Source organism: Vicugna pacos, chromosome 5, assembly GCF_048564905.1.
Source record: "Vicugna pacos chromosome 5, VicPac4, whole genome shotgun sequence".
Lineage (NCBI taxonomy): Eukaryota > Metazoa > Chordata > Mammalia > Artiodactyla > Camelidae > Vicugna > Vicugna pacos.
In genome coordinates, this window is record NC_132991.1 from 33989617 (window position 1) to 34010344 (window position 20728).

Sequence of the window (20728 nt, forward strand, 5' to 3'; positions counted from 1 at the left end):
TTTGTGGTCACCTCTCCCTTTGAGCTGATCTTGTAACGGGAAGTCCTGTGTACTTATAGCAACAATCACAGCTTGAATCAGGTAAGTGGTGGGTCATCACTGGTTCTGAGTCCTGCTCATCTTAACCTGCAGTCTGCACACGGGCAAGTTAGAAAAGCATAATGGAATCCAGACATCATCTGCATCAGAGTTATTAGTTGTGCATGACAGAATCTACCCTAGTTAGTTTAAGAAGGAAAGCATTTTTTTAAATTGAAATATAGCTGATATAGAACGTTGTGTTAATTTCTGATGTATAGCATAGTGATTCAGTTATACATAGATATATTCCTTTTCATATTCTTTTTCATTATAGGCTATGACAAGATATTGAATACAGTTCCCTGTGCTATACAGTAGGTGCTTATTGTCTATTTTATATATAGTAACTAGTATCTACAAATCTCGAACTATCCCCACTGCCCCCTCCTTTCCCCCCTGGTAACTGTCAGTTTGTTTTCTATGTCTGTGAGTCTGTCTCTGTTTTGTATATAAGTTCATTTGTGTCCCTTTTTTCCCCTTAGATTCCACATATAAGTGATATCATATGGTATTTTTCTTTCTCTTTCAAGAAGGAAAGTATTAATTACAGGGCTTCAGAAAGTTCTCCAAGTCTTCAGAAGGGTCTGAGAAGCAAGCACTAGACTAAGTTTCCAGGAATAACATCCAGAACCACACATCACAGACCTGGTCTGGTAAAGGTCACACTGGCTCTGGCACAACTGGGAAGTTGCTGCCATCACCATGACCCCAGAACACACTGTCTTTGCCTGGAATCACACCAGCGAGGGGGATCCCCTTGCCACATCTGTCTCTTCACATAACTGCTTCTCCTTATCTTTCATTCCAGTAGTTTGATTATGATGTGCCTCGGAATAAGTTTCTTTGTATTTATCCATCTTAAGAGTTTGCTGAATTTCTTGAAAATATAGATTGACGTCATTCATCAAATTTGGTAAGCTCTTGTCTGTTATTTCTTCAATGTTACCTCTATCTCATTTTCTCTCTCCTCTTTCTGGGACTTTAATTATATGTCCATTAAACCTTTTTATTATGTTTCATGTCTTTTATGCTCTCTTCTCTAGTCTGCTTTTCACATTAATATTTTTCTCTTTAGATGCTTCAGTTTGAATATTTTTTATTGCTCTATCTTTAAGCTCATTAATTCTGCCTTCTGATATGTCTGGTCTGCTCTTAAAGCACATCCAATGGGCTCTTAATTTCAGGTATTATATTTTGCATTTCTAGAATGCCCACTTGATTCATTTTTATATTCTAATTTGCTGTTCCATATTTTCATCCATTTTGTCCATCTTTTCTACCACTTTCTTTCATGTATTAATCATAATTATTTTATAGTTTTTATCTTTTAACTACAGTATCTAGATCATTTTTGATGCTGTTTTATTTCTTTATTATCTATCAGTCACCTTTTCCTGTTTGGTAATTTTTATTTTGGGCTGAATGTTGTGACGGATCTATTGTACAGGCTCTAGGTTAAATTTTTTTTCTCTAAATGGTGTTGGGTCTTTAGTCTGGAAGGTAGTTAAATTGCCAGAAAATCTCCTGGATTGTGTTGAAGCTTTATTTTTAGTTTTGTTTAGGGTAAGTCTGTTTCAGTTTTGTCCATAATCCTCGAGTGCAGCCCACACCCCTAAGGCATGACCTCTTGGGAGTTTTAACTGTCCAGAGTGTTCACCAAGATTTCCCCACATTGGCTGGGCTAGGATTCCAATACCTACACCTCCCCAAAACTGTGTGGCCTCCAAAATCTCTATTAAGTTCTCAGTCTTCCAGCAGTTGTTCTCTCTTGGCCTTCTGATGTCCCCTTCTGTGCATTCAGAGCTTATAAGCTGGCAAAGGACTCATGAGATTTCCTTATATGTGTTTTAGAGGCTCTTCATATGCTGTTCCTTCATCTCTGGTACCTTATCCCCCAAATCTTAGGTGCTTTTGCAACCCAAAATCCAATATCTGATTTCGTTACCTATCAAGACTGTAATTTTCTGCTGAGGTTACATCTCTCTCCACTTTATATTAAAACACGATGTCAGGAAGAAATCCAGACTGAATAGAGGGCTCACTTTCAAAGCTTATCTTATTTCAAGCATCTTATCCATGCACTGGTTGTCCAATGGCTGAAAACATTTTTTAAAATAATATTTTGTTTAGTTTTTATGGTTGTTTACCATGATATCAGTTATTCATTATCACTGGAATTGAAACTCAAAAAACTCTATTTTGAATTAAAGTACCATACACTGATTTGTGAAACCTAAATCTGTTCTCCAACAGCAAAGGAGGCTAAAATCTATGGAGAAAGGGGATTACAGAAGGAGCAGGTGTACGTTATACCAAGACAAATAAGATGGGGTTGCTGCTTGCAGTCGTAGAGGGGACATAGTTTTTTTCAATGTTCTAGAGTCACTGGCATGTCAGGGTTATTTATAACGGACTCGAGAGAACCAAGAGTGGATTGAACCTAGCCAGAGACTCAAGGAAGTCTTCCTGCAGCAGATACTTGGGCTAAATCTTGAAGATGAGTGAGACTTAACCAGACAAAGGAAGGTAGGAGAGGCCTTCCAGACAACACCAGCAACGGCAGGGGCAAAGGCACGGGGCAAGGAAACAAAACGTCGCACAATGCAGCAGCAGAGGAAACTGGAGAGCGGATTACAAGGAGTTTGGTATTTTTAAATCATAAAGTCGGAGGTGGAGTGTGTTAGGAAAGGAGGCTGGGAAGGGAGCTGGGGTGTGTGTTACTGAGGACCTGCAAAATCAGGCTAGGAAATATGCCATTATTGTAAGCAAAGGGGTGCCACTGAGGCGTTGTCATCAGAGGGTGGAGTAACTCCCCTGCAGTTTAGGGGAAACTTAGAGAAATTCAGGGTGTAAAGCAAAGCCATTAGAAGGCTGCTGCAGTGCTTCAGGAACAATGGCCAGGGCCCCGTGATAGAAAGGAAGGGGGAAATAGTTAAGAGAGAAAATTTTTCCAAGCTGGTAGGTCACTTGAGGGTGGAAAAAGAGGAAGCTAAGATAAATTCCAAGAAAGAAGTACAAATTTACTAGGGGAAAACAGACTTCTACTTTGGACACTGAGTTTAAGGCATCTGTAGGCTTCTATGTTGGTATAACCAGTATACAGCTGGATAAATGAGGTTCAGAAGAGAGCTGTTCAGAGATGAGAAAAAAGATTTGAGGGTAATTAGCATCTAAAGGTAGGGAAAATCATAAGAGGGGTTGGGAATCAGTGAACTAGAGGGAGAGAAGAGCAAAGAGCAAGGACAGAAACCTGGAGGACCCCAGGGGAGTAGGAGGGGCTGACAATGACAAATTCACAGGCAGACTGAGAATTGCTGTAAGATATGACAAAGTGAATAATTTTTTAGAAGCTGAAGCGGTGAAGAATGTCCACAGTGAGTAGTCAACAGTGAGGAAAGAGGCAGAGAGGTTCAGTAGTATCAGGAGGGAAGAGTGGTGACTGGACGAGTTAATATGGAGGTTACTGCTCATCTTGGAAAGAGGAGAGGATTTTAGTGAAATGAAGAGGTCAGAAGTCCTGGAGGAAAAATAATCTAGATTAGTCTTTCAAAAGGTTGACTTCAAATGAAAGGGTAGAGAATAGGGACTTCTCAGGAGCTAGAGGATGACTGAGAGGAATACTCCAAAGAGTAAGAGAGAGAAAAAATAAGGAAAGGGGATAATCAGTAGAACCCAGTTTCTAAAGTGGTTCGATGGGTCAGAGTCCCAAACATTAAAGGGAAGGACTGGATATAAACATGTAGGAGATATCACATCCTGCATCTGCAGGAAAGCAAGGGACTAGCAGGAGACAGAAAGACACAGTGTGAGGGAGGCAGGAATTAGAGGTCCATGTCACACCTCCAAAACTTCATTTTGTTGATGAAGAAAGAAGCAGGTTGTCTCCTGGGAGTTTGGCGGGGAGGGTGTCTGGTGTTAGGGAAGAGTCTTGTGAGGACTGGTGACCCTTTGAAACACTGATAAGAGGAATCGAGAGAATGAGTGAACTAGGGACAAGACTGAGGAGTCTCACGTGGACATTTCATTGAGAGTCCAGATGAAGATGTCGTTTCCTTAGTAGCACTTGGCTACCCAGGAAGGACACAGAGAAAGTCTACCGTGAGACAGATCTGAGAATGAGGTTCCCAGCCATTCCGCAGATAGGTAAGGATGTTAAGGAATCAAGTGCACAGCTAACAGAGTGGTCTCTAGGCTGGATGCTGGGGAGGGGCTCCTAGTCTAGGAAAATTTAGGGGACCAAAGAGCAGGTTTAGTTGGAGCAGGAGAATGAGAACTCTGCTTCCCTGTGTGCCTCTTGCCCCTCTTGTGAGATGCCTAAGAGCCTCTACTTGCTACAGCAACCATTACTGATAGAAAAATAAAATAAAACAGACAGAGAGAAAGAGAATTCATTATTTCAAAATTCCTTTAACTCTATTCTTCAAAGCACAAATCATCTAAATCATCCCCCCAAAGCCCTTTTAAATTCCAAGACAGAACAAAATTATGGTTAAATGTTTAACTAATGTTTATTATAGCTAGCATGTTGGTTCGAGAAAGGTCAAATTTATGATACAATGAAGTAATATTTTTCACATTCTGTGAGTCTATTTTATAGCACATTGGGGCCCACAGTATAATAAATATCCTCTGTTATTTTGTAAGATCCTTGTAGGCGAAGCTGTGTCGGGCTGAGATAATATTGAATTTCGAGTCAAACGAGCTGGCGTGAACCCTAGGCAGGTCACTCAATCTTTCAGGGCTACAGCTTTCTGATTTGTAAAATGAAGAATAGGAATAAAATCTTCAAGTTTCCTTCCAGGTTTGAAAAAAAAAAAACCCATGAGCATAATTTAATATTTTTAATTACTACACAATCAATAGGGTTACTCCTTTTCTTTTATATTTTTGACCCTAGCTATTTATTTTCAGTCCTGGCTAATTTATTGAGCCTCAGTTCTTGATCGGGAACACAGACTCCAATGATAACACTGTCTCAGTAGGAAATAGAATCCATTTTACCATAATTCACTTTATGTTCCAATTTCTCCACTCTCTGCGTACATTTGCCCTTCGGAGGTTTCATCTCCAGACGTTCAGAGATAGCTGTTCACCGTCTTGTGACTGTGGGTCTCTAAGGAGACTCCATATTACATCACCTCCACTGAACCCAGACCCTGATTTCATGGGTGGGCGCTCTACTGCACCCTTGCACATCTTAACTGAGATTTGTCACTGAGGGTAGTATCAGAAAATGGCAACAAAGCATCTATTAGAATGCCTGAGATGTTAAATTCACTCTGCAGAGTATGCCTGAGATATTGGGCAGCATGATGTGTGGGAAATAATCAAAACACAGCATTATTTCTGTCCACTATTCAGATGTTTCTCCTGTCACTAGATGAAAACTAAGCAGAACCCATGGCTCACTCTTGGGTGAATGTCCCATAGTCATTTTCTTTTTGTTATTGTTTTTTGGTGTTTTTTTTTTAATTGAAGTATAGTCAGTTTACAATGTGTCAGTTTCTGGTATTCAGCATAATATTTCAGGCATACATATACAAACATACATATATTCCTTTTCATTACAGCTTACTACAAGATATTGAATATAGTTCCCTGTGCTACGCAGAAGAAACCTGTTGTTTATCTATTTTATATACAGTAGTTAGTATCTGCAAATCTCTAACTCCCAATTTATCCCTTCCCACCCACTTCCCCCCGATAACCATTAGTTTGTTTTCTGTGTCTGTGCCAGAGTCACTTTAAGTCGAAAAATACAGTCCTGATTCAAAATTAAATTGTCCAGTTCCAAGAGATTGATCAACTCTTCCCTCTTTATTCAAAAGATGACATTTCCTTCATCCCCTAGATGCCTACACCATCAGAGTCCACAAGTGGAAGGGAAAAGGTGCGGAGAAATAAAGGGGATGACAGCAGGGTTCCCATTAGACTGCTGACTGACACCCTAGTAAACCTGGCAGGTGCTTAATGCCAATTCTTGCCTTCTTATCAGTTTTGTTCTCTGGACTGTTCCTAGAAAAAGTCCCCTGATAGGGACCATACACATTTTCCTTTAGCTACTTCTCTTCCACCTTTCAGTTTCCCATTTATTGCTGTTCCACCCCACTGTTTTGGGTGGAGCCCAAACCTCTGGCAGGAGGCCTGTTGGGCAAAAATCCTTAGGCAGGATGATTTTGAAAATGACCCCATGCCACTAGCCAATGATTTCTTAAATACGGCACATAAAAGATTGATAGATAGTATTTCATTAGGACCTTCTGGAAAGCTGGAAGGAAGGTCGCTTTCCCTTTAACCACAAGAGAAAAACTGAATAGCCTGCAACATCAAAATTTTCTTGAACCCATCCTAGAGCAGAGGTCACAGGGCAATAAACTAGCCTGAGATTTAAAGAAAGGTCGATGCCTCTAAGAAGAGGGGCAACGTGAGAACTGGCTTACCAGAGGCAGAGCCCCTGGGAAAGATTAGGCCATTATAGAAGGGGAAAGAAGGTTGCAGGTAAAACTTTGTGATGATGTGATAGTTACATTTTAACAATTTGCCGCTGCAGCAGAGTGTGAGCTTATGTGTAGAACTCCTGGAAGCCACAGATGCAAGGGGAATTCGCTTTTCTCCACAAACCTCACTGAATGCTCCTAAGAAAGATTGAGGTCAGGGTAGGCGAGCAGAGGAAGCCTCCTATGGTTGTGCAAGTCTAGGGGAGAGGAACAAAGCCCTACAGAACAAAAGCCACTGTGGGCAGGGAGGGATGCAGAGCAGCAAATCCACCAGAACTAAGCGTAGACCCTTTACCGCTGGGGAAAGGGAGCAAAGAAAGCCTCTCCTGGGGAAAGAGCAGGGAGTTCTCTCCCTCACAAGAAACACCAGGACCTGAGAGTTTGGAGTTTGTCTGCTATGGGGAGGAGGGCACAGTCACTGGGTAGGTTCTAGCCTCAAGACCCAGGGACATAAGTCCTGCCTGAGCCTGAGGCTGCCCCAGGAAGGCAGAATGCTTCTTCCCCTGCCAGGCTAGCAAGTGGCTAGTAAAAACCTATGCAGGGAAAGGAGTGAGAGCGGCAAGTTTCTCTCTGGGGCATAGGCTCCCAGAGAAAGCCTCAAGCCTATCCTGCCAGAAGCAAAGTCACACTAAATGCCAAAACTGGTGAATGGATGGACTGTGATAAATCCATATCATGGAATACTACTCACCAATAAAAAGAACAAACCACTGATCTATACAACAACACAGCTAGGTCTCAAAGGTGTTATTCTACGTGAAAAAAGCCAGACTCTAAAGAGCACATATGACATGGTTACATTTAAATGGCATTCTAGAACAGGCAAAATATAGGGACAGAGATCAGCACTTGCCAAAGGCTGAAGGTGGGTGAGGTGTTGACTACAAAGAGGCCTGAAGGATTGTTGAAGGTGACAGACCAGTTCTATATCCTGATTATGGTGGTGGTTACATGTCAGGCATTTGTCAAAACTCACAGAACTGTACACTAAAAAAAGGTGATTTCACTGTATATAACTTATATCTCCAAGACATTTAAAAATTTAAAAAAAACAGAATTGCATTAAAATTAAGAAGTTTTGTTCATCAAAAAACAGCATTAAGAGAGTGAAGAGACAAGTTACAGACTAGGGGAAAAGTGTAACTTGTATATAGAAAATATAAAGAACATACAAATGAATAAGGAAAAAAGCAGACAATGGAATAGAAAAATGGGCAAAAGACATAAGTGAACATTTCACAAGAGAGGATATTCAAATGCCCAATACACGTAAGAAAAGCTGCTCAACAGCTTGATTTTAAACACAAGTGAAAATCATAGTGAGGTGCCTATACACATCCACCAGGTCAGCTGAAATTAAAGATTGGCAATACCAGTGTTGGTGAGGATGTGAAGTAACTGACACTGGTTGCAAATTTGTATAACCTCTTTGGAAAACTATTTGGCAGTATTTACTAAAGCAAAACATACATGAGCCTTATGATCCAGCAATACCATGCCCAAGTATTTATCCAATAGATATAAATGCATAAGTCCATTATAAGAAATGTTCAAGAATTTTCATAGCACCATTATCATAACAGCAAAAGCCTGGAAGCAGGTCAAATTTCTATCAACAGGAGAACATATAAATAAATTGTGGTATATATATATATATATAATGAAATACTACCCAGCTTCAAGAAGAACAAATAATTGCAACACGCAATAAGGGTGAAACTCACAGATATGATGAGTGAAAGAAGTACAAAGGAGTATATACTGTGTGATTCAATTCATACGAAATTCACGAATAAGCAAAACTAATCTATGGTGATGAATTCAGAATAGTGGTTATGGGTGGGGCTGGTATGTACTAAGAAGAGGCATGAGGGAGTGTTCTGAGATGTTCTGTATCTTGATCTCAGTGGTATTTCTACGGGGTGGCATACATTTGTAAAACTTCATTCAATAGCACACTTACGTTCTATGCACTCTACTGCATATATGTTTACCTCAATGTAATACAATAAAAAGAAAGAATCACCTATAGCATAGCTCAAGGGTTAATGATCACATGTACAAAGTAAGTATAAACAGACTGGAGTACATAAGGACTTATCATGGCCCCTGACCCCTGAGTGTTTCTTATCAGCCACAGATGGAGAAGAAACATGCATTAGTTCTGTAGCCTGTGGTAGATCAGGCTTGATGTGGGTTCTATTGCTTTTGGGTCCCTAGCTCATGCAGTGTCAAAAGAAATATCTTTTTGTGTAAAAAAAATGCAGAGCAGACATTTTTCCTGTAGGCATTTTTCACTACAGGAAAAGAGACATTTGTTTTTACATACTATTAATTGCTATAATGCGACATCCACCAGGTTATTTTTTTCCATCAAGAGAATAAAATTTCTCATTGCACCATCATCCTTCTACCATGTTATTTATCAATAAATCAAGATTTGTGCACTTTACAGTATGTATGCTGTACCTTGATACAATTTTTTTGATGGCCTGGCCAACACTCCCAGGGAGGCCAGACCCACGTGGACCTCAGGACTCAGGCACCTGTGACTTGTCTGGGGGATGCAGTTACTCCCAATGCAGCAGCCACTCTTATTTTCAGTTCTGCCACTGAGGCAGTCAGTCCCTCAGTATTTCCCTGTGAGTGTCAGACACCAGTCCTCAAGTTTCCAACAACAGGGAGCCCCTTGCTGAGCCTCTGAGGAAAAAAACCCCACCTGCTCCCCCTCTCACTCTGTTAAGGGCTCACACATAATCCATCAAGCTCTCCCCAATGTACTTCTTCACAAATCCTCTCTCTTCTTCATAACTTGACTCTTTTAAAATTTAAAAAAATTTTTAAAAAATTGTAGTATAGTCAGTTTACAATGCTGTGTTAATTTCTGCTGTATAGCATAGGGATTCAGTTATATATATATATATATATATATATACTTTTCATATTCTTTTTCATTATAGGCTTTTACAAGATATCAAATATAGCTCCCCATGCTATGCAGTAGGTCTTTGTTGTTTATCTATTTTATATATAGTAGTTATTATCTGCAAATCCTGAACTCCCAACTTATCTTTCCACCCTCCCCTTTCCCCCCGGTAACCATAAGTTTATTTTCTGTGTCTGAGTCTGCTTCTGTTTTGTAAATAAGTTTGTTTGTGAACTTGACCCCCTTTTATTCATCTTCAATGTGAATGAGAGGTCCATGGGTCTGAACCAGCATCAGACATTTACTTTATAATCATACTCTGCACCTTCATCTAGCACCTCACTCTGGTTCAGCATTTGTGGTTGGTATTGGGTACCCTCAATCAAAATTTCAATATTAACTTCCTGCTATAGTTACTTCAGGTTGAACCATATGAAATTGTTGATTGTTAACAATTTTTGACCTAAACAATTACAACTTCATATGGTTCAATCTAACAATTTTATTCAAAATAGGCTTTTTTGAGAAATGAGACTTTAGGTTGGAATTGAACAAAAGGGAAAAGTGGACTCTTAAAAGAACACCCAGGCAAATACTGAAACACACTCTGCAAAGCATCTCACCTTGGCTTTCAGATCAGCACACACTTCCTGTTGCTTTTTCCTGTCCTTAGTCATCATGCTTTCCATTTCATGAGCTGCACAGGCCTCGGTGAGTGTCAGCACAGCCTTCTGTATAAAGTCTCTCCTATTCTTATTCCAACTTGATATCAGGATCCTTCGCTGCTCCTTAGCAAAGCGATACTGGTCACAATATTTCTCATGTTTGACCTGAAAAGACAACAGTTGGTAAAAACTTACTATGAAAGTGAGCCTACACTTTATGTCATTGTTATCAAAATGAATAAAATGAATTATAACCAATGATTTTGTAAAATGGGGGACAAACATCGTAATAGCAAATGCAGCCATCAGGACCAGGTACCAGTCCCAGGGTTCTGAGCCCCAGGCTAACTGGTGACTGAGGACTAGTCATTTAATGTGTTTAAGTCCTTATATAGGATGGAGTCAGGCCTAAAACAACTTCTGCCTCTGTATGGCAATGATTCTATGAGCAGAAAACATTATCTCCTTCACATATAATTTCAAAAATAATCCATTTCTAAATCGGATTTGGCATATTAACAATGACTTCAAGTTCTTCAATTAGACGTGCTAATGAACATTAAAAATTGCTACAATAATCCTGAAAACTCTATTTGCCCTTGATTACTGAAACAATCAGATGTCAGGACATCTAACTTGAAGTAACTACTGCAATGACATTAACCCTTCCCATCCCTCACTCCTGAGGGGATGACATTCTAACACAGGTACCAACAGTAACTGCTAGCAATCAATCCCAACCCCAGGAGATCTCAGAGTCTTGAGGAGAAGAACAGAAAGGGAGATAGCCTGAGAAGTTTGAAAAATCTCTGTCAGTAATCCTGAAATACTTTTTATATAGAGGTGTGTCTCCTGAAATGGAGAGTCAGTGACCTAAATAATTCTTTATTTTGCCAGTATAGGCCTCATCTCTGAATTTGACACATTATTTAACCCCTAAGTGGTGTGAGAAAAGAAGCTAGCAAGCAGAATAAGATTGGTCCTACCTAAAATGATAATCCAGGTATGGTTAATTAAGTGCATAATGAAACAGGCTATGGCTTCACTTAAACCAAATACCAGATACTAAAATCTCTAAACTTCTTAGCTTTTATTCCCCAAAGCCAGGAATATGCTTCAAACCTGTCAAACATTAAGAAAGGAAGTATATGCCATGCAGAAATGATGTCAATCAACCCAAAGCAAGAAGTAAATATAAAAATCTTTATCACATTAATAGGAGGTAAATACTAAGATCTATGTAGTTAAAAATGACAGCTGGTCACAGAAGCAAATAGAATCAATAGGTATTTTTTTAAGATTTAATTTAATAAATCAAGACTTGTCTAATCTAGAATGAATTTTTATATAACATGTTTTTTATATAACAGGCATTTGCTATGAAATAAAGGTCAGAATTAAAACAAGTAACTGTTGGGTGGGGGGGTGGGAGGGAGAGGACAGGAGAGACTGGTCATACTAGCTTTGTGACCTTCGCATCAGTTTCTTTATCTGAAGAATAAGGATATCATCCTTCTATCATCCACTGTTACGTGTTACAGGAGTTCACACATGACTGACATAAGTTCTATACACATGTCAGTATTGTCACTTGCTTGATTTAAAGCAATTACAAACATGAAGAGTGTGATCATATTTTATAGCATGGCTCTTTTAAAAGTCAAGAGTCTCTGCATATTTGTTTATATATACACTTTAAAGTGAGTTACTGTGAAATTCACTGGTGACATAGTAACTTTTGTTTCCCTGTCTTTGTGGTCTTGTCCATTAAAGAATAAAACCATCATTTCCCAGGCCCTGCTCAGGGAAATTTCAGCCTTGACTCCGAGTTCTGAATTTGGAGCGCTTGTGTTTCAAGCCCATCTAGGGGGACCAAGTGGAATTGTGGAGGAGATGGTGTACGTAAGCACCAGCTCCTAAGGCAAGTGTTGGCTTCCCCATGACTAGAAGGGCTAAGGTGTTGCAGGCTATGTGAATGGTGGATCACGTATCATACTTACAGGCAAGACCCAGAGATGGCAGAACATCTGAAGTGGGTAGGTGAATATACAGACACCTGGAGGTCAAACACTAGCAGAGCAACCCAGGGGGCCATGCTGAAGCTCTCTGAGGCAAGTAAACTACAGAAGAGTAAATGTTGCTAGAGGGGTCTCCGTCACACCTTATTATGTACCATATAGACTTGAAAAATGGCAGACTTTCATTTTTCAGACTTATTATTTTCTAGAGTGCAGAAAAAAAATAATTTTAGAGCACCATTTAAAGTGTGTGTGCATATGTGTGTGTGTGTGTGTGTGTGTGTGTGTGTGTGTATCACTTAATAATTATCAACCACTAAAACAATTTAACATGTTAGTATATGGGGTCCAGCACTCACTAAATCATGCCTCGATTTGCGAGGAAAATATCTTTGTAACATGTCCAGATACAGAGTCCTTCTGCCACAGAGATCCCCAGGATACTGATCCAAAACAGCTTGGAAAATCCAGTGGTCTTCATCACTTAACTGGAAGTTTCTAGAAATGACAAAAATGTATAACATACTGTGAAGCAATCATTGAGTTTGAGGGACTTCAAAATGTTTAAGCTGCTAGCAGTGATAATGATTACATAAAATGAAGTCTTTTTTTTTTTTAAAGAATACATTATCCAAATTAAATGTCTGCTATAGAAGAGTTTCTAAATTCTAACACAGTGGGTTTTTTCAGTCCTTTATTTGGTCTTGCCATGAGCTCTAGGCATAATTTGAAGTTTGACAACGAGACATATTTTAAAAATATTTATTCTATCTTGCCTCTAACAACATTTTAAAAATCATGACCAATGAATGAAATAAACAGAGATTGGGAAATAAATTATTAAGCATACAGATTAAAAAGGAATTTTGCTAATTCAACAAAGTTCCTATTTCTGGACAGGAGGAAAATACAAATGCAGATAGTAAAATGAACAAGTACACAAAAGAAATGAAGGCCTGAGGAAGGCACTGATTTAAGGTTTGACTTTTAAAGTGTCTAAAATTATCTTTTACTTTCCCTTCTAAACTTCTTGATTTGTGGGGATAAGACTACATAGTAATAGTAGAAAGATAACCAATGACATTCAATTTCAGATCACTAACGAAGTCATTTGTAAATAGGATCCCTTCCCAATAACATGTCCACCATGCTCCAAAATGCCTTTTTAGTTCAGAACACTCCTAGGCACTGCCCTGGTTTGTCTTCTGTACAAACTACTAGCAAAGCCCTATACAGAGTGAAAAAGTTGCAATGTCAGCTTGAACGCTAGGCTGAATTAATGTCTCTTTATTATTCTGAGTTTATTTGCATATTATTATTCCTGTTGGGATAATCAGATCCAGATGCAATCAGAGGGGATATTATTAGCAACAAATATTTCTTTGGTCTAAAATGCAGACTTGCTATTGTTTATTTCTGCCATGTCAATGGTCTTGTTTAAAGTTAATTCTATAATTTAAAGAATTTTTTTTACAAAGTCTTCTATGCCCTTGAAAAGTATTTGACAATTTAAAATAATAAAAACCTCTGTAAACCAATGATACTAATGGGACTTGTACTGTCGTCATCCAAGTTACCCAGTTTCTGTAAAGTATCTCATTATTCTGATAAGGAGCAAGAAAGAAAAAAAATTCTTTTTCAAAGAAGATAACCTGATTCAACAGCTCTATAATAGGAAGAAAAAGTGGGCTGGAAGTGTTCCATCAGGAAGAAGCAAACCCTACAGTTCTTCCGTGTGACATAATGATAGAGCGCAGAGAAAGAATTTGAGATGAGTTCATTCATTGAACACACTGCGTGTTTGGGTTCTGTCTAAATCAGTTATGTATGTAGAGACAGCCAAAGGCTTCTGCAAATAAAGCATTTCAAATAGGACTCTTAAGCCTAGAGAAAGGCTTGCCTGAATGTACTTGGATTTTAAAACACCCTCAAGTCTTCATGGACAGGATCTCAGGTCCTTCCCTCAAGGAACTTGTTCATTCATGATAACATAAATGCATTTTAACAACAGAGTTAGCCACAGAAATGCTCTATTACTACACAGCAAGCAACTCTCCCCCCTGCAAAAAAAAAAAATAGACCCAAAGTCCATGTCCTCAGTAATGCTTTTAAACATTCTGTAATCAAATAGACTTGAATATGGTTTGAATTTCCATCTTTATTTGATTACAAATACAAATGTGTTGGGGTGTTATGTGCTGGGGAGGAGGAAGTGACAGAATCTAGGTCCAATAAGTTCTCTATTCCTTTAAATTGTCATCTAAAGGATGCTGTTGGTGCCATGCTAGATCACATTGATGAGCTAGAATTGCCGTCATCAAGAGGCTGATAATACAGAGATACACTTCCCTCCTCCAGAGAATTGTCCTGGGCCAAATGGGACCTGCCTCACGCAGGAGGCTACTTTCCCACCCACTTTTGAGAGCCAACATCAGCCAATGATTGGCTGACATGGGGGTACAGAAGGCCAGCCCACCTGCCTCAAGATGAAACCAGCTCTGATGCCATTCGCGCTCCAGCCTTTCACTGGGAGAGCAAACTGTAGTCTGTTTCTAGTGAGGTCTTCTGCGCAGACATTTCCCCTCCTCCATCCTGTTTCTCTCATCATCCTTCTCCTGAGAACACTGTCCTATAAATCACTTGTTCTCGCAATCCCTGCCTCAGATTTGCTTTTACAGAACCTGACCTGAGACAATCTATGAGCCATTTTACTCATAATTTTCAGAAATAGTTTAAATCCTTTGGTAAATGGTGAAGTACTTCTAAGTTAATTGCTTTGATGATCTCTCATATTGAATTGTAGTATAAGATTGTGGCTATCCTCAAAGAGAAATGCAAGTCACAAATATTTACAAAAATGCTTTTTAAATAAATGCACACATTAAGCAATGTACATTGCTATAAATAAATATAGCAGCAGGAGAATTTGTGGCACTCAGTGCATTTTTATACTTTGCATGAATGTATTAATTCGGTCACATTTTAGTGACAACATTAAAACCACTTAAACATATGAAATGATAATATAACATTAAAACTAGATATTTCAAGTCAAGTATGCCATGAACAATGATCACATCCACTTTGCTCTTATTGATTTTAGAAACCTCGCATCGCAACAGCTTTTTCCAATTACCACAATTACCCAAATTGTAAGGTATTTTTCTAGTATACGTAGGATAAAAATGAAAAACATACTTACAAGAAATGATATATATATAAATACTCACAATATTATTATTTTTAGAGTATTTATAGCAGTTTCCAGAGCCTCCGGCTTAAATTCTGAAGCAAACATTCACGTTGGCCATCGTAGTGGCAGAGTCAGACACCTCCATCAGGGTGCTGTTTGTGAGGGAGAAAACACCCACCACTACACACACCGAGCCTTCTGGGTGGGTCTGGATGGATCTGGATGAATCTGAGAGGACTATTCATACGTGATAGCCTCTTCACAATAACGAAGTAGCCATCTCCTATTTAGCATCTAAAATAAAATCAACTTTAATATATCTGAATTTTTAAATTCAAATTTGAATATTTATCTTTCCTAGTCAAACTTTCACCTTTTTTCATAGTAAAAAAAAAAACCTATATAAAATAGCATAATTATAGAAAATAACTAAGGTTAGCTTTTACCATCCAAAGTTCTTGTTTAACTGCTTCGCTGGTGTTTATGATGATAGAATGAGCTAAATTACAGAGATGTTGAAAAATAGTCTGATTACGCTTCTACTTTCTGAATTTGAAAAGTGACTGTAATTTTTTAAAAAATTTAAAGACTTTAAAATTATCCTAAACTTTTGCATTTTTAAAAATATCTTTAGACAAAAGATCTTTGGTAGGTCTCTGCAATTTCTGGGGTTTTTTTGGCCCATCCAAAATGCCTAGTTTAAAATGTTTCATAATTTTTATCTTTATAATAGAACATCTTTATAATATAATAAGATTTTACAGTTTCTGGGTTTATTGGACACTTCTAACACTTCAAGAAATTTTAGCCTACAGGAGTGGGAGCTATTTACCACTCAGTCCTCACCCACCATCTCCTACTGCCAAATACTGAAGTCCACCAATATCATTTCATCATGATTTCCCAGGATATGAAGCAAAACATGTAATTCAGAAAAGGAGGATGACAAGGCTGTGAGAATTCAACCAGACCAAGGCCAACTGTCTCCCTAATCTGAAACTGACTCACAATTAATTTAGCTACAGATTTTCACCATAGTTTAAATCACTTCCCTAGGATTCTGGTTCCATGACATCAAAATACACTGGAGAGGGGTTGGGCAACCAATGGTGGCAAATAAGACATTTAGAGTAACAGGTCCTTTAACAGCTGAAACAAGTCTATGAAACTAAACACTGTGTAGTCAACCTGGCTGAAAGTTGTTTTATACTTTCTCAGAGTGAAAGGGGCTTTCCAGCAAAGTGGTAATTATGCCTCTGGAAGCTAGCTGATGCCACTATCAGCATCTGATGACTGCCTTGACTGTCCACAGTGAATCTGCCCCAAAGAGAAACTCTTATCTCTTCAAGTGTAAATGTCAGGGGACACATAGTTCTCCTCCACTGAGAAACAGGACTGCAGTGAGCCACCAGTGGATTAACGTGGATAAAAGATGCTCTGACACAATCTGCTTGTTTGGCTGCAGTAAGTCTGACCCTCTAGAAAATACAACTTGATATCACTTTTCAAAGCTGTCTTTTTAAATCAGACTCATCCAAACACTGAATCTAATTAGCCTGTTTCCTGAAACTGTCTTCTCGGCTGGCTACCCATCACCCCACCCCAAGCCTATCATCCAAATATAAATCTATCTTTGACTTTCAGCCTGGTTTACAGAGGGTTCCCTGGCCTCAGACTCATCTCTGACCAACCGAATCTGCTCCTTAGATCTTGTTTGGGTATGTGCATTGTCTTTCTGGGAGATGCATTCCCACTGTGCAGTCCTCACCTCCAGACTCCCCAGGCTCTGCTCAGTCTGGCTACTAGGTGGGAGCTGACAGCCAGGATAAAGTGGGCTCCCAGGAGTATGGTCAAAATCCACTGAAGTGAAGAATTAACAACAACAACTAGGGCCCCATATGTCAAAGTCAGAACTTGCACCAGCATCCAAAGCCCCCTTCTAAGGGGTGACAGGAAAGTGAAAATATGGCAGAGTTCTGTAAGTGATGACTCCAGAATTTCTTACAAGAGAGTTTAGGGATGGGATCAGATCAGAAGAGGAGGCTGTCATTTATTTGGAAGCTGCAATTGCTATGTTCATAGCAAGTATAGTTTTTATTTAGGTATTTTTAAGTAGTTTGCATAGAAAGCTCAATTTTTTACTTAGAATGTATATTTTCTGACATTGGAGTAGCTAGGATGGTGGCAATACATCTAAACTGTCCTTCGTCCCTACCAACAACATATGCTACTATTTTAAGAGGCAATACAATTCCTAGTGGAAGTTTTGAGATAATATGATCAAGACAAACCAGCCTGTTAAAAGTAAAATGTAACGGCTCAGTCATCCCAAATGCTAGGTTTTAAAGAATTATATTCATCATAAGAAATGTAAGGAAAAGGCAATTGTAGCAGACATTTCCCGTACTCTTGCTCCTGCTCATCAGAATCCTGATTTTATATCAGATCTACTTCCCTCCAAAGGCCCCCCACTTCAGGGAAGGTGAGCCCCATTCCAGCCCCAGGGGTGAATCTTGATTGATCTTAAGCCATTCACAAACATCCATTCTCAAGTCTCCCATTCCTCTGGCCAGTGTTTGATAGAGTCATGGACAAAAGACCCAACTCCGCCCAATGAAATGTGAGACATCTGGGGCAAAGGTTTCCTAGCTCTAAACAAGTCAAAGAAGATGAGGTCCCTTTCTGCTTCTGAGTGCTGAGGTGTGGAACTGCTGCAGTTGTCTGGCAGACGTCATCCACCCTGCAGGAAGGCAGGGCAAGAGAATGCAGAAAAGTAGACCTCACTGTACCTGGACTTCTCTCTTGGACTTGCACTTTGTGTGAAATAAGAAATCACCTTATTACTTATGTTACTTTGACTGGAGCTGGGTATTCTCTTACTTTTGTCCAAAGATATCCTATTTGATAGCTCACTGAAGGGGAGAAAAATAACATTTTTGAATGTAGCATCCTGATATTGCTTTGGAAGGAAAGGACTATGAAGGATGTAGAGATTAAAGAGATGGAAACGTAATGTGGCCAGAGACCAGCATCTATAGTAATACTCAGCTGACTGGGAAAACACCAAAGACTGTAAGAGCAAAATCCAAAACTAAACAAAAATAGCTCAAACTCAAAACAACAAAATCAGTTAAGACAATATCATCTGCAAACACATTATTTGCTCTAATTAAAATAAAAAAAAATCCTTCGATTGAGCCAAAATCTGCCTCCACATTTAAATTGTATTCTTCACTTTAGGGGTACAAGAACATTTTTAAGTGCAATAAAGTTGAAGTGAATGGAGTTATTTTATATAGATACTGTGACTCACTTCTCCAGGTTCAAAAGCAAGAATAGTAGAACTGGGCTACTTCTTTGAGATGAGATGAGGAAAAATTTAATTAACCGTCATGAGGACTTCTGAAATTTTAATTGTCACGTAAAATCACTTATCACCTCAAAACAACTACCAGTAATGATTAAGAAATTGTTAAGACTGGAATAGAAGAGTGATGGTTCCCTCTCAGTCTGTTAATTTTTTTAGACATTAACAATGTTAATTTTATGTTCTTTTAGAGGCACTAGTGTGGCAAATAAACACAAACCTGTGAGTGTGGTGATTATAATTTCTTACATTATTGGTTCCCCACAGTCTCAGTTGTAATGATACGGTTTCCTCAAAGGATTCTATTTACCCACAGTCAGACTTCAACATATAAAGAGTAGGGAAAACTTGTTATTAACGATTGATCTGATCTACAAAATAGGCGTTATAATTTCTCCCGTGTCAAAATTTGACAATCCTGTCCATAGAAATTTTAATCTTGTCTCTGCTTATAGTGACACATTTTATTATTTTAATAACAAGTTCTATAGGTATTATCAAGGTTAAAAAATAACATGTATCAATTGTCCTGTACTCAAATCTGTCAAGCTGCTATGTTTCCACTTTCTCCAACCTGATTCACTCAAGCTTAATTTGATTTCACACCCAGCAAAGAACAAACCTCTTGTAAATGACTCTCACTCCATCCTGTAAAATCCTGATTTTTCAGTCACCTGAAGTATTAAAAAATGAAACCTCGTGCCCTGTTACACTGTGTAGTTTTTAGTTGAAACAATTATATCAAGAAGGCAGATGGGGGCTGCAGTGATACTAACAATGTGACTGCTGAATTAGAAATTTATAGCCACTATTCTTAAATATACTTTTCATAAATACATTTAAACAAACATAACATGTAAGTAAATTTACAGACAGAATTATTAATTAAGCAAAAGCAAAATCTAAGATGCATTTTGGGGATATCCTGCAGAAATTGGACCCATTTTTTTCTCTTGATAAAATGCATTCCACCATAGCCAAGAGAATTTAAAATACACTTTATTCTCACGACAAACCCCAAGTAGGTTGAACAATCACTAAATGTAGCTTTTCATTCAAGATCTTAAAGTAATTAAGTATTTTAAAGGATGTATTTAAAGAGAAAGCTATGAAATGCACATGACAAAAAAATAAAATCACAGTCTGCAATTATTACCTCCCCACAAGAAATATAAATTCCAAGGTAAGGTTGGACAATCCATGTGGGAATATGCCAAGAGAAAATGGGAGTTGCAGTGACCCAGGATGTTGCTTGAGTGGGTCATGTAACCCATGTGACTAAGCAAACACATCAGTTTTCAAATAATTATGCTCCTATTTCTGAGCATGTCTCCCCTTATTAACCACCCTTGACACACAACCAGCCCAGACAAGAAATGTAGAACCCGAGACTGGACATGCCCAGGCACTAAAAGTTCCTGAAAGTTCTGAGACTACATTCTCAGAGAAAAAATGCCACCTGGTAATTAAGGCTCCGACGTTTTAACTTGTTATGACTTCATTAGGTAAGCAAATGTCAGCTGTTTCTTATGCCCCCTTCTCTTTCTTCTATCTCGTGTTAATCAAGCCACAGTCACACATGTAAGTACAGGTTTGTTCAAATACTTTTTTAAAGAAAATCATGTGAGGCCACGCTCTGTGTCTTGAATGCGGGCTTCTGATTCTGGTGTTTATCTATTTCATTTTTTATCTTTTTTACCTTTCTGCCAATTCTGTTGGCAAAATTCACATAAGGACTGTGATAGAGATATGCTATGTAGATCAATATTGAAAAAGAGAGAAAAAGAGAATATGAACAAGACCCTGGTGATACACAACACAGCAATAGCCAATGCCCTTATCAACAAGTCCAAAAGATGAACCAAATGATAAAAAGTCTGTTGGTGAAAATATAAATTGTTTCTACTTTTCTGGAAGGGAATAAGGCAATATCCTCAGAAGCCTTAAATTTTTCATGCCTTTTTACTCAGGAATTTCATTT

General features: G+C 38.6%; 1 protein-coding gene across 8 annotated transcripts in view; it reads right to left on the reverse strand.

Moving 5' to 3' along the window:
- CCDC148 (coiled-coil domain containing 148) overlaps positions 1-20728 on the reverse strand; it is a 306973-nt gene that overhangs the window by 202887 nt on the left and 83358 nt on the right. For all 8 annotated transcript variants that reach the window (XM_072961001.1, XM_072961002.1, XM_072961003.1 and 5 more), the window contains 2 exons: positions 12547-12685; positions 10128-10334 (listed from right to left, as the gene is read on the reverse strand). In XM_072961001.1, the coding sequence (XP_072817102.1) occupies positions 10128-10334; positions 12547-12685 (346 nt within the window). The remainder of the gene's footprint in view (positions 1-10127; positions 10335-12546; positions 12686-20728) is intronic.